The sequence below is a fragment of the Mytilus edulis genome, chromosome 9 (genome assembly GCF_963676685.1).
Source record: "Mytilus edulis chromosome 9, xbMytEdul2.2, whole genome shotgun sequence".
NCBI lineage: Eukaryota > Metazoa > Mollusca > Bivalvia > Mytilida > Mytilidae > Mytilus > Mytilus edulis.
In genome coordinates this window covers 38,145,657-38,159,926 of record NC_092352.1, presented here as the reverse complement: position 1 = coordinate 38,159,926, position 14,270 = coordinate 38,145,657, and the positions used below count along the sequence as shown (strand labels likewise).

Sequence of the window (14,270 nt, the reverse complement as noted above, 5' to 3'; positions counted from 1 at the left end):
GTTTTTCTTGAACATGCTGTAAAAACATGGTTAATATACAACATGTAAATCTTGATTCTGGTTGTTTTTTAAGTTAACGTTGCCTGTTAAAATAATTTTACTGAAATGTGGGCTTAAACAAGTATCTCATTTTAGCAAGACCCAAGATTACTATGCATTAAATCAAATAAGACCAACACCTAATCTAGAAAATTGCATGGTCCGAGATTGCCTATTATTCTTGAAACACTAATTACATTTCTAGAGAGCTATTAAAAAGTACACAAAGGATTAGTGCTTGCTATTGTAAAGGGAAGAATTGTGATTAAATTCACCCATTGTATCTGTACTATCATTATTCCTACGAATTAGTTAAATAAGTTAAATGATGCTCGTTCTTGTCAAGTGAAATGAGGTCTATCTTATCATAAACGTTATGCAAAAAATGTGAAGCATCATAAGTTAGTGCTTAATACCAAAAAGAAACTGAATTATAAAAAATTGTTAAGCATCAAAACAAGATAGTGCCTAATACCAAAAAGAATCTGTATGATGATGGATTGATTTCTGACATACAAACTTCATCAATCAATTTTTGTTGCGATCAATTAAGTCCATAGCTGTATGTGTGGTGTTGGAAAGATAGATCCTGGGACAGAACTATGTGGTTTTAAATGTCAAAATAATCGGATGTTGTTAGAAATGATATTTTGTGATTGGAGTAATTGATCTTGAGGAGTTTTGACGATTTGAAGGTAATTGAACTTGCGTTAAATGGATTTATTGAAAACAAAGCATACCAGGTAACGACATTGTTAGTTTAATGTGTCAGGTGTTACGTTATATCGATAAAACTAGAAATGGTGTTGTTATTATTATTATTTCAATAGCAAAGTTGTGAAGTTATTGATTTTCATCATCTTTACAAAAAATTTTGACAAAAGAAAATTTTGTAAAAATAGTATCATTTAACCAAAAGATTTTTGCAAATGCTATAATTTAGTAAAATTGTAAAATGCATGGCTGACTTTAGTTATATTCTACCTAACTTTTACTCTTCAGTTAATCTGATTCTGGTACAGTGTTGAATTTTCTGCCATAAAATAAATGGAATTGCATCAGTTTCACAGCCATGTGCAAACACATTAAATTGCATTACCAAATAAATGAGAGCAATCAAGGAGAACTAGCTGTTTGAATGGGTGATTTTGAAGAGACTAGACCTGATGTTTTTAATACTAAATACTAAAACATGTATTTATGACATTTAGTTCCAAACACAACAAAATTCAATAATGAAAGATACAGTCATATATGTGAGAGGTTTAGCCATTAATAAAACCAAGTTTAATCCATCATACGAAAATGTCTGGGCCAAGTCAGGAATATGACAGTTGTTTGATGTGTTTGAGATTTTGATTCTGTCATTTGATTAGGGACTTTCCGTTTTAAATTTTCCTCAGAGTTCAGTATTTTTGTGACTTTACTTTTTATCAAATTTGAGACAACAATAATTATTTTAAGCATCTTTTGCAGATATAGAATCTCACCATGAACCTACAAGTCCACGGAGAACAGTAGTTCATACAGAAAGCAAACCTGTGATATCTAATGTTGCCCCCGTATGGAACCCCAAAAAGGGAACATTATTTCAGAAGAAGGAATATAAACCTATCAAGCTAGATACACTAAGAAAAACTTCAATGGAAATCCAAAAACAACATGTAGAAAATCAGAAGGTATACTTATTTCTGGGTACCAGTAAGATTTATCTGGTAATTCATCAATCGTAAGTAGGAATGCTAAAAACATATGCTTGAGACAAAAGGAGAAAATAAACGATCAATAATAAAAAAAAAAAAAAGACCTACTAAAAACTTTCAGGATAAAAATTAAGAATATTGTCTGAAGAATATTGTTCTTTTTGTTTGACATTGAGGCCATTTTAAGTGGGAAAATCAGTAGAATTGATTTTTTTCTGGAAGTTTTTTTTATTATGTAAATAAAAGCTTTGATGAACACAACTTTTGATTGTAAAATTGATTAACAGCTTGAAAACTTCTGTGGCCTGTTTCTTAAGCAACATTAAGATTTATGAAATATTGGTCAAGTTCATTCAGAGATAACAGATACATGACTTCTGTACTAGAATCTGCCTAGTAAATACGATTGTAATCCTTACTGATTATTTACTAGGATTAAGCCCTGTACTAATAGAGGAGTTCAAGGCCTTGTATTTACATTTCTATAGTATATTACATACTGTATTGATCCATATAAGGTACAGTGGAATCTTATTAAAACTATCTATTATATCATTCAGCATCTGCCAGGATATTTTTATTCGCTCAGAAAACAAAATGTGTGATCTTCACTTTACTTAAAATACATTCTGCTCTTATAACCTAATAATTATGAACAAAAATCTATATAAGGTCTTTTAATGTAAATATAGAGAAAACAAACTTAGGAGGAAAAAGATTCTTCTCTGATAACAATATTACATGTTTTACGATATAAATGAATCATTCAAAACACGCTTACACAAATTGCTGATATATATGAAACCATATTGTATATTGACGATAAAACATTCAGTTACTGCAGGATTCTTGATAATTGAAAAAGTGAATAAAGTGATCTGGTCTGCATCTTACTAGCATCAAACAAATGAGGTTACTAATTCAATTCTTGATCCACAATCTAATACAGAATATTTGTACGGAATCAGTAAATAGCTTCTGGCCTCTTTATGGTTTCCTATTGTTGTATCCTTCATTAAGAAATGAAGAAAGACATTTTCTCGGAAATACGAGCTTTCTTGTTGTCCATTTATCCATTAAAACTGTCACTAAATACCGTAAATTGCTTCAACAGTTTTGCCCTGAAGTTAACTAAAAGAGCATTTCAAATCAATAATTTGTTTGACTGTTTCTTTTGTGAAGAAATTTAATATTTGATGATTGTTTTGTATGACAGATGGAATTGATATGAGGTATTTACAATAAACAAAAATGAAATTTATAATGAAAAAAAGGCAACTATTTGGATTATATTTCACTAAAAATTGATCTTTTCTTTAAAAGTAATAAAGAGGAAAGGAGATACAGTGGTTTTTGATTTGTCATTGTAATAAAACTAGTAGATTTTTACAACTAACATATACATACACTATGTTGGGCCGACTATGTTCTATTCTTGATTAAGTCCTTTCAAAAATAGATATAACACTAATCAAAGTTGAAGGTTACATCAGAGTAAAAGAATTTTGAAAAAATCAAAATTGAGAAGTTAACTCAAAAGAATTGAACACAATACATGTCATATCTGAATGGTGCTTTCAATACAATTTAAACTATTAATGGAAATTATGATAGTTTAAATGTAAAAAACTGGGAATTATTTTACCTCTATAGATATAAGTAGATGTGGTATGAGTGCCAATGAGACAACTTTCGATCCAAGTCACAATTTGTAAAAGAAAACCATTATAGGTTAAAGTACGGTATTCAACACGTATGCATGAGTAATATCACTTTTGTGATTCTGAACAGGCACCGTTAGTATAGCACCATTTGTGTAATACATGTAATTGGATTTTTTCTTGAAATCTGGTTTCAAAGTTCTGACAAAAAAAATATAAAATTTGGTTCCATCCACTGTAACATTATAATTATGTATTTATTGCAGCAATGCAAATGCTGGAACAAATTTATACAGCAATATTAGATATATCTTGTTGTATATAGTGCAGAATTATTGTTTGTTCAATATGTATAGGGAAAACATGATAAGATGTTATCTTTTATTTTCAGCCAGAGGAACTCAACATAATTCCCCCTCCCCCAGAAGACAGTTACGCCTGCCAGCAACCCGAGAAAGACGAGCTACATGAATATAAATCTTTCGTTTCCTATAATCCCCAGACTAGTATTTCTGAGACAGCACCTGCCGAGCCCTCTAGGACAGAATATGCTCCATATCAACCCAAAACAGAATTCGTAGACTATACCTTTTCCAATGGTCAGTTTGATGATGAACCCAGTCGACTGCCCCCAACCCAGAGCCCTTTCGTTACGTTATTACGGAAAGGTAGAGGTTAGTATTAATTGATATTTGTACGTTATTTTAAGGATGCAGTTTTGCATGTACCCATTGTTATTGATATAGAATCTGCTTATCATCCATTCCCCCTTTGTATCAGTTTATTTATAAATGCACACAGATAAATTTATCACAGACATAAAACAGAGTATGTAAGACAGGTTGCTATTTAGTATTTGCTGGTGTTTATAAACCTCCCCATTCTGAATGCTTAAAACTAATTTCCTAAGTACCTGTTGGCATTGAAAACTTTCAATAACGATTTTGGGGGTTTTCCATCGCAAAACATAACCATTTGTTGATATGGGTTAAGCTACCACAATTTGCATCTTCTGCTAAACAATTGAATGAATTGGCATAAAATTGCCAATAGTCTTAGTATTAAAACAAATGGCTTTGAACACATTTTATTTAAATCATAATTCAAAAAACTTTTGGATATTTGTATCATATTGCCAAAAAAATCTAGTGTGTGGAAAGTATGGAAATTTTAGGATAACTCTGATGACAGTACATACATACATACACATAAACTTCTCTTTTCATATTATTCAACTCTATTCTGATACCTTAATTAAAAGTTAAATACAATTCATAGTCTATCCATTTAAATTTCCATGTAGTAAGAACTTCAGAAGCACTGCTGCAGAGCATTTTAGTTTTTTCCTGGCTCTTGGAATTAAGTACCAATACTTGTAGTACTAAACATTAAAACAAAGAGTCAATATCGACAATGGATTCAAATAATACTAAACATGACAAAAGTCAATAGCTTTGACCTTGGATTCAAATATTACTTAAAATAACAAAAGTCAATATGACAATGATATTGTTGGTCCTGACCTTCCTGAATTCTTATTATTACACAATGTTTTGTATTGATATCAATAATCAGGAAATAATAGTACATTTTCATTATCAAATATGTATTAATGGTTTCCCTTGGGAAACTGTGGACTTATTAATTTCGTCTCATATTAGGGATAAAGATAAGGTCAATGGCAATTCAATATTGAAAATATAATAACAAAATTGGGAACAGAAAATCTATTAATCCTAGTAAAACTAGCAAAGTCAGTTGATTCTAAAGTATGAAGAAACAAGAAAATCTGACCACTGCCCAGTTGATTGAATGATTTAAAGGAGCATCATGTCTTTATGTAATATGTAAAGTTAACTATTGATTCATTAGATCAAAACTGATCACCAATTTTGACAGGTTTCTTTTACTTTTTGCATCCTTTTATCTTTTTTTACATTTTTCTTAAAAAAAGTATAGCCTGAACTTGGCAAATATGACCACTATGATTAATCAGCCATAAGATTAAGGTCAAACAATCCTTTTGGATTCTTAAATTAGATGTTGAATTTCTATGTTAAATTCAAATATATTTTTCTATCCTTAAAATCTAAACCCTATCAATTTGTGTGGGTGGTAAGACTTAGTACACACATTGAGAAACAAAATACCCTATGCTTTTACAAGCAGCGTGTGAAAATGTGATAGTCTTCATTGAGTGTCAAAAGTTTAAATTAATAACTAAATTTTAAATACAAAATCGAGAAATTTTAATCGAACAACAGATAATGTTTCATTGTATGTTTTTCTCATAGCTACATTTTTATGTACTGGTTGTATTACATTAATGGTATTTTCACTACCCTGGGGGCGATCATCTTTATAAATGCATTTCCTGTGTAGGTATTCTAGTGCCTAATATTATGTAAGTCATTAAGAAGTTAACATGAAGACTTGAATTACAAATTTATCGTCAATTTTATATTTATTTAGAAGTTTACTGATTTTTTATGAGGGTTCTTGAGACATTTAAAGATGATTTTCCTATAAGGTGACATATTAATGTCATGAAATGATTTTAAAATTTAAATGAAATAAAGTTACCTTCTAATTAAGTACATTATATCACTGATAAGTACCGTTTACAATTTCTTAGTATCTGTTACCTGTAGTAGTACATAGTTGTAATAGGTCTATACTAAACAAAATACTTGGCGGTAATCTTTGTAAATGTTATTGTTTGAGTTAGTAAGGAAACAATAACGTGAATACAAATATTCATGAAAGGCATACCTTTAGTTTAAACAGATTATATTTTCACCTACGAGAATTAGAGCAAAGATGGTGGTCCAATTTTTCCTGTGTTATTCATTCATTAAATATCTTTGAGAGGGGATAGAACTTTGTTTGTCCATCAAAGTTTTATTTAAAATTGATATTTAGTAAAAAGACTATATAAACACAAGCTCTAGTTAGCATGCACAGGGGTGGATCCAGCCATTTTAAAAAGGGGGGGGTCCTAACCCAGGACAAAGGGGGGGTTCCAACCCCCGGAACCACCCCCCCTCCCCCCCCCCTCTGGATCCGCGTCTGATGCATCACAATTATATAAATTTACTATAGATTAGAATCAGGTATGATAGTACTTCAAATATTCAAGCTTTAGGTCAGTAGAGGTGGCTTCATCACCCCAAAAACTTTTGAAAGCCGTGAATGTCTTTTTTTAATGAATTTCCTAGCCCTTGGTTCATTTCATGTTTGATATTCAGGAATGAGGAACAAAAAATAGTGCATAATCACCCATACAACATAGTTACATGCTGTTTTATTTTTAAAACAAAATAATAATTAACCATATGTAATCATCCATCATAGAAACTTTAAAAAAATAAGACCACAACTATTTTGTAAATAAATATATGTTAGGAATGCTGTCGTGGTCAAACAAATTGTCACCTTTTAAGGTAATGATCACCATGAACGATCAAGTGATATAAACATACAAACAAGACACCTACAATTGTAATAAAACACTACTACAGGGGACGCTTGCCATCTGATAGCACTTGATCTAAAAAGATACAGGGATTGATTGGGTAGAAATTGACATCATGTTACATCTCACGATAAATGGGGAATGTATGTGTGTCCTAGTTTAGGATGGTCCTCATCTGATAATAAGAATTTCCTGTTTTCAGTCGATTGGACTGAATGGTGCTCTAAGTTAAATTTTCAGCGTAGAGTTTTTTATTGGTAATTAAAGGTCAACCACTGTATTTTTTACCATTTCAAATTTGTATCTTTAGGGGGATTTTTGTAAGTGATGTCAGCAATTAATGTTACAAAAAAGAAAGATAAAAATTATTAAACCAAATTATGGTTTGCAATTTTTAGCCTAATGTCTATGATTATCAATTTTGTAAATGGTTTAGGGTTAATTTAATTAAAAAGTATATAAGATAAAATATTAAATAGTCTTATATAAGATTCTCGAAATAGAATTACATGAAAGATAAAAAGGCAAACAAATTTGAGAACGATACTTTTAATTTAAATTCAAAACAGCATACAAGGGAGGAGCATACCTCAGTAAATAAGATCATATATTTTGACATTTCTGAGACATTTATTGTTATAAGTTATGATTTAGTTTGCACTAGATAACACAAGTTTTTTCTAGCATTGATAAGTTATAAAAGTGTAATAATTGACAATAAATGAATTGCATTTATCTTTATGACATAATATTGCAACATTGCAGCAAAATATTCTCTTTAGTAATATGTTCACAAATGGGAAAAGATACAGCTGCATATAATCTGATTACTATAATAGCCAACTAAAATTAAAAAAATTCAATGCACTTTTAAATGAGGTTTGCTGGTACACGTAGTAAAATTGATTTGAAAAGTTTTTGCCTGCAAATAGTATTGGGTTGTGTCAGGTAAGGTTATCAGGGCTTTAAAAATACATTATTGATAATCTATGCTATTTGTCAAAGTAAATTTATTCTTTATACTTTGTGCTTAGAATTTTTGTATCATTCCGAGTTCTTTTATGCCTGTCAAATGTTGTAAATATAGTATTAGAAATTCTTTGTTTTGCTTTTGAATCAAACTATAAAGTCTTTTTAAAAACAAATGTTTTACAATGTATGTTACCTTTATTACAAGGTGTTATGTTTTACCCGAGGGTCATGACTTTATCATTTATCTTTTCCTTAATACTGCATGCCTACTTAGCATGTGGTATGTCTTAATACCAAACAGAATAAACACCAGCAAATCCATAAATATCGACCTGTCCTACGAGTGTAAACTATTAATGAATATAACAACTGTTTATACAAATTATTTATTAATAAGTTATTAAGCATGTACAGTTTATTTTTTTACCTGGCATGGCCCTATGCCCTTTAACCTCTCGTTTCTGGCTTTACCTGTGTTGTCAAACAGGAACTGAAGTGTGTCCTAATATATCATGTAAGGTAGTGTTGTGACGGAGTAGTAGAACTTTAACGTTTCTCAGCTCCCGTGGAATGTGTATTTAATTCAATTAAGTGGATTAGACTTTCTGCTGTATTCATTGGATTATCATTATTGTGAACAATTTTAAAATTTCAGTTTGTTTTTTAAAGTGTGCTATTTTTAGAGTTTTGGTGAAATATAATTTTTACAGAAAATGGTTTTCCAGTGGATTTGAAAGATATTAAAAATGTCACCGAACCTCTAGTTATAGATACTGGTAAGAGTGCGTTTTTTACCTAACTTCTGCATTTAGTTTTACTCTGCATGAAAATGATAAATGCATCAATAGTAACGTTTGCTGTGACTTTCTACACTTATTTTTAACTTCTTAAAACAACCTTATCGTGTCTAGTTTATGATTTGGGATTGCTTCTGCTATTTTCAACATTTTAAGATTTTACTTTATCTGTTAATATTGATTTTTAGTTCTCTTTTTTCAAAATATAACAAATGAAATTAGTTTCTTATTGATATTTATAGAGAGTGTACAAACTGTAATTTAAATGTTGTACTTAGATAATTGTAACTGTAGAGCTGACAGTTTGTAGTAAATTACACGTTGCTTTATGGAAATATACTAAAATAACAACGCTATTCAATCATTTTGGTCTGGAATAACATTAACAAACAATTGGTTCAGGTTTATGAGAATTGCTGGAATGGGAATCTTTTTAATGCATTTCTTTTCTCTTTTTAAGTGAGAAAGTTAAATATTGAATTTTCATATTTCAATTCTTTTCTAACAATGTAAACTTTTGACACCAGTGTTGATCTTTGAAAACTGAACAAACAGATAAATGGGTGGAAGATACGATAAAAAAGTTTTACTTTTCTTCGAAAGCTGGTTTAATAAGCAACAGTGGTCTGTTTTACTAAATCTAACTTGTTTATCAAAACTAATATTCACTCCTAAGCCATCTCCTTTATGAACTGCAAATTTTAACTAAATCTAAAGGAATTCTATTGGAATCTTTTACTCCTTTCTGTGTGTTCAAACTAATCTTGAAGCTAAGAAAATGACGTACGAAGCCATGCTCCTAAAAGGCACACATTGATGTCTGTCTTTGTATAAATCCTACGTCATAATTGTCATGTACATGTCTAATTGTTAAATTGTGGTTAAGACAACATATTCATTTGTAAACCTCAAGACTAATAAGAATAAAGAAACAAGTAGCATAGACTGTGCATACTTTGAATATAAAACACATTAATAACATACACATATGTAGATTTGACTTTGTAATAGTGATATGAAACGCTGCCAAGTATAGAACTAGGTCTTAAAATATGGCACATATAGAAAATCTCTGCAATTTTTTACTAGAATATTTTACTATACATTTGTCTTGCATTTGAAAATTATGCCATGCCTATAAGTATTGCAAAATCATTGCTTTGCTAAAAACTGCTAAATAGAATAAGGCTAGTTTAGACACTTTGCTTACTTTTTGAAAAGTAGTAGTAAAAAAAATCTAGTTTTTGTTTAGAAATTTAAGCATGGTATATAAAGAAGATTGTTAAAGCCAAGTCTCCTTTTGGTTTTGGTTTTTATTTTTAGAAAAAAAGGTCTCGCTCTTAAAGCACAACAACATGCTACTCTTAAAAGAAAGATAGGATCCTACAGTTAACTAGTTGTATCAAATTCTTTATTTTCAACCCAGAAGTCCATCTCTTGTCCAGTTTTGCTTTACCTATTTGGCAGGGTTTCAGGGATGAAAAAATAAAATGCATATCCAATTGCCAAAAGCAGGTTAATTTTCTTCATGCTTTAAATTGCTTTTGGTGAAATATACTTGGCCTTTTAATTATAACATGTACTGATAGTATTAATTAGGCCTTTAGGCAAGTTTCTTCCTAGGAGCATACATAAAAAGATTAAAAATAACCAAAATTGTAAAAAAAAATTTGCCTTTGGATTTGAGAATGAAATCTCTAAAATTGCATCATTAATTGAACTCAAAACATCTAAAGTACATTTGATTTAAGATTATATTAAAAGATTTAGCTGATTTACCTGTAGAATAAACAAAAATACCTGTAGCCTTAGGTTAATTTAATATGCCATGTTTGTAGATCTAAAGATAGGGAAACAGGTAGTTTATTTTTATCAGAATTATATAATCAAGATTTGTATCAGTGTAAATCACTTGGAAATGTTTTATATAGTTGGCAGCAGAGAGAATAACTGTTTATGTTTTACTAAAATTCGATCCGTTCACCAATATGGTAAGGGGAATGGGACTCAACTAAAGTTCATGTGTAACCTTAAAAATGCATGATTCATTATACACAATGTTCTCATTTGGTATTCATCTAGCCCATAATCCAACAAGGGGTGAAGGTCTATCATCTTGTATTCAAAATAATAGTATAAGCAGAGAGCTGGAATTTATTCATAAAAATAAGAAGATGTGGTATGAGTGCCAATGAGATATTAAACTCTCCATTCAAGTCACAATTTGTAAAAGTAAACCATTATAGGTCAAAGTACGGTCTTCAACACAGAGCCTTGGCTCACACTGATCAGCAAGTTATAAAGGACCTCAAAACTGACTAATGTAAAACCATAAACAGGATAACCAACAGTCTAATCTAGTAAAAAAAAAGGAGAAAACAGAAATACTTCTGAACCACATCAACAAACGACAACTACTGAACATCAGGTTCCTGAATTTAGACAGGTGTAAACAAATGCAGCTGGTTTAAACATTTTAATAGGTACCAACCTTCAACCTTACCTGAAACAATCATGCATAGATCTGTTTTTGTATATATATTAACAAGATAGTAATTATAAACAGCCATCTGGTATCACATGGTAAACTAGACTTTTTGGCACATTTTAAATATGAATCAAACTACATGTATTTGCCTTTAAAAAGAATTAAACCATTTCAAATGTTTGTCACATGTGAAGATCAAATGAAGTCAATAAAAAAAATTGTTGATTTAATAAGACAGCTGTTTAATTGAAACTTGTATTATACATGTATAAGTGTTGCAGTGTTAAAAAGACATTGGTTATGTAATACCCTTTCTTTGTTACTTTTCAATATATATGCTTTTTTTTTCTTCGAACACATCAATACAAAATTGGAATTTAGAATGAGAGAGATAATATTCCACTTCAGATCAATTGTATCTAAGTGTTTCCAGAATATTTGCTTACATTCGCTTGACTGATTGCAGAAATTTTAATTTTACTTTGAAAAATGATATCTATATAGCAGAAAATTTTCATTGTGCACTGTATTAGTACAATGATGTGCAAAATTAAAGTACATATACAGATTAAATCTGCAAAATCTTCTAAAAATATCTGTTATTAATGCTGAAAAGATTATCATGTAAAGAATGCATAAAGAATATTTTTTTTCTTTAAAACTCTATATTGTTCCTGCAAACTATCTAAGATCTACTATGAAATAAAGTCCCAATTTGTTGAAGAATAAGGGCGTACAATTTGTCTAAAGATCAATTTAAACAGAGTTAAGGGTACTTCAAGTACTGGTGTTGTGATATATACCCAGTTAGTATCAATTTTGTCTTGAATATTTTAAATACCAGGTTGAGAAATATCTAAAAGTAAGATTTAGCATCTTAACTCTGGTGTTGATAAGTCATGACTTAAGGGTTAAACATTGAAACTTTCATATAACACTGATGGTATACATTCTTATATAAATGTATTTCCATGTGGTTTTCTGAAAAAGAGTACACTTTGACCTGGAAGACGCCTGTTAACATTGATACAGCCTTTTTTCTAAGAACTTTTGAATGATCTAAAATTCAACACAAAGAAGATGGAATCGCACCTTTTCCAGGTGAAAGCAACTTTTAAAAATTCCATTTGAAGGTCATTTTTTGGTGGGGTTCTTGTTGCTGAGTCGTACTTTTCTTTGTTGTGATCTGTGTACTGTGTGTCTAAAACTCTTTTTATAGTTTTCATATATTGTCATGACATTGTCAGTATCTCTCTGGTATCTTTCACCTGCCTCCCTTTGAAGATTAAACATGGCATAAGGTCTTGTGTTTCACTGCCCTGAATGTGCAAGTTCAAGTGGATGGTATGCAACAAAGAATCTTAACAACATTGTTTTCTTTTGTTTCAAATTAGCTTCATTTAAGTAAAGTGCTGGTGCTGCACATGATAACCAAACTCTTCCTTATTCATTAACTCTCATCCATTGATTACCAAAACTATACAGTATACAGTGACATTATGACACAAGGTATTACAATTTAGCAATCTTAATTAGACTGTCCTTACACACTTATGTTGTAATGTTGATGGATTATACCTGTATGTCGTCCCTACATAATCTGACTGGACAGTTCATCTGTCGCTGTCTATACACAGGTGAACAGGAAGTCCTCATTCACCTCAAAAAACATTACGTCTGTAACATATCCGACATTGCTAAAGGTATCAATGGTTTCTACGTGATTTATCAAGGCTTCAGTTGAAAAATGCATTATTTGCAACAGACAGTGCTGTAATTATAAACATATCAATTATTTACAATTATGAAACAGGCGGATAGAAATGTTTTCACAAACTAAAAAGAAAATCATTGCATTTGAAAGGAGATATATGCCCCCTTCTTCCTAGGTTTGAAACCCCCTTTTAAAAATGGCTCAATCTGTCCCTGTATGGTATCATATATGTATGGTTATATTTCATTGACTGAAAGCAAGTTGATTGAACCATTTTTTGTGTATAAATTGTATTAATTTTCATATTTGGAAGAAACTGCTATTTGTGAGAACCTCATTTTAAGTTTTTATACGACCGCAAAATTTGAAAAATTTTTCGTCGTATATTGCTATCACGTTGGCGTCAGCGTCGTCGTCGTCGTCCGGCTTCCGAATACTTTTAGTTTTCGCACTCTAACTTTAGTAAAAGTGAATGGAAATCTATGAAATTTTAACACAAGGTTTATGACCACAAAAGGAAGGTTGGTATTGATTTTGGGAGTTTTGGTCCCAACATTTTAGGAATTAGGGGCCAAAAAGGGCCCAAATAAGCATTTTCTTGGTTTTCGCACTATAACTTTAGTTTAAGTTAATAGAAATCTATGAAATTTTGACACAAGGTTTATGACCACAAAAGAACGGTTGGGATTGATTTTGGGAGTTTAGGTTTCAACAGTTTAGGAATTAGGGGCCAAAAAAGGGCCCAAATAAGCATTATTCTTGGTTTTCGCACAATAACTTTAGTTTAAGTAAATAGAAATCAATGAAATTTAAACACAATGTTAATGACTACAAAAGGAAGGTTGGTATTGATTTTGGGAGTTTAGGTCCCAACAGTTTAGGAATTAGGGGCCAAAAAGGGACCCAAATAAGCATTTTTCTTGGTTTTCGCACCATAACGTTAGTATAAGTTAATAGAAATCTATGAAATTTAAACACAAGGTTTATGACCATAAAAGGAAGGTTGGTATTGATTTTGGGAGTTTTGGTCCCAACAGAATAAGGGGCCCAAAGGGTCCAAAATTAAACTTTGTTTGATTTCATCAAAATTGAATAATTGGGGTTCTTTGATATGCCGAATCTAACTGTCATGACTGTGTATGTAGATTCTTAACTTTTGGTCCCGTTTTCAAATTGGTCTACATTAAGGTCCAAAGGGTCCAAAATTAAACTTAGTTTGATTTTGACAAAAAATGAATCAGTTAGGTTCTTTGATATGCTGAATCTAAAAATGTACTTAGATTCTTGATTATTGGCCCAGTTTTCAAGTTGGTCCAAATCGGGGTCCAAAATTAAACTTTGTTTGATTTCATCAAAAATTGAATAAATGGGGTTCTTTGATATACCAAATCTAACTGTGTATGTAGATTCTTCATTTTTGG

The 14,270-nt window shown here is 30.7% G+C and overlaps 1 protein-coding gene across 50 annotated transcripts in view; it reads left to right on the top strand.

Annotated features, from left to right (window-relative positions):
• Positions 1 to 14,270, top strand: part of LOC139489696 (sorbin and SH3 domain-containing protein 1-like) — a 121,609-nt gene that overhangs the window by 43,197 nt on the left and 64,142 nt on the right. For 41 of the 50 annotated variants that reach the window (XM_071276402.1, XM_071276391.1, XM_071276398.1 and 38 more), the window contains 3 exons: positions 1,516 to 1,718; positions 3,795 to 4,077; positions 8,561 to 8,626. In XM_071276402.1, the coding sequence (XP_071132503.1) occupies positions 1,516 to 1,718; positions 3,795 to 4,077; positions 8,561 to 8,626 (552 nt within the window). The remainder of the gene's footprint in view (positions 1 to 1,515; positions 1,719 to 3,794; positions 4,078 to 8,560; positions 8,627 to 14,270) is intronic. The other 9 variants (XM_071276408.1, XM_071276411.1, XM_071276406.1 and 6 more) reach the window with 1 other exon arrangement.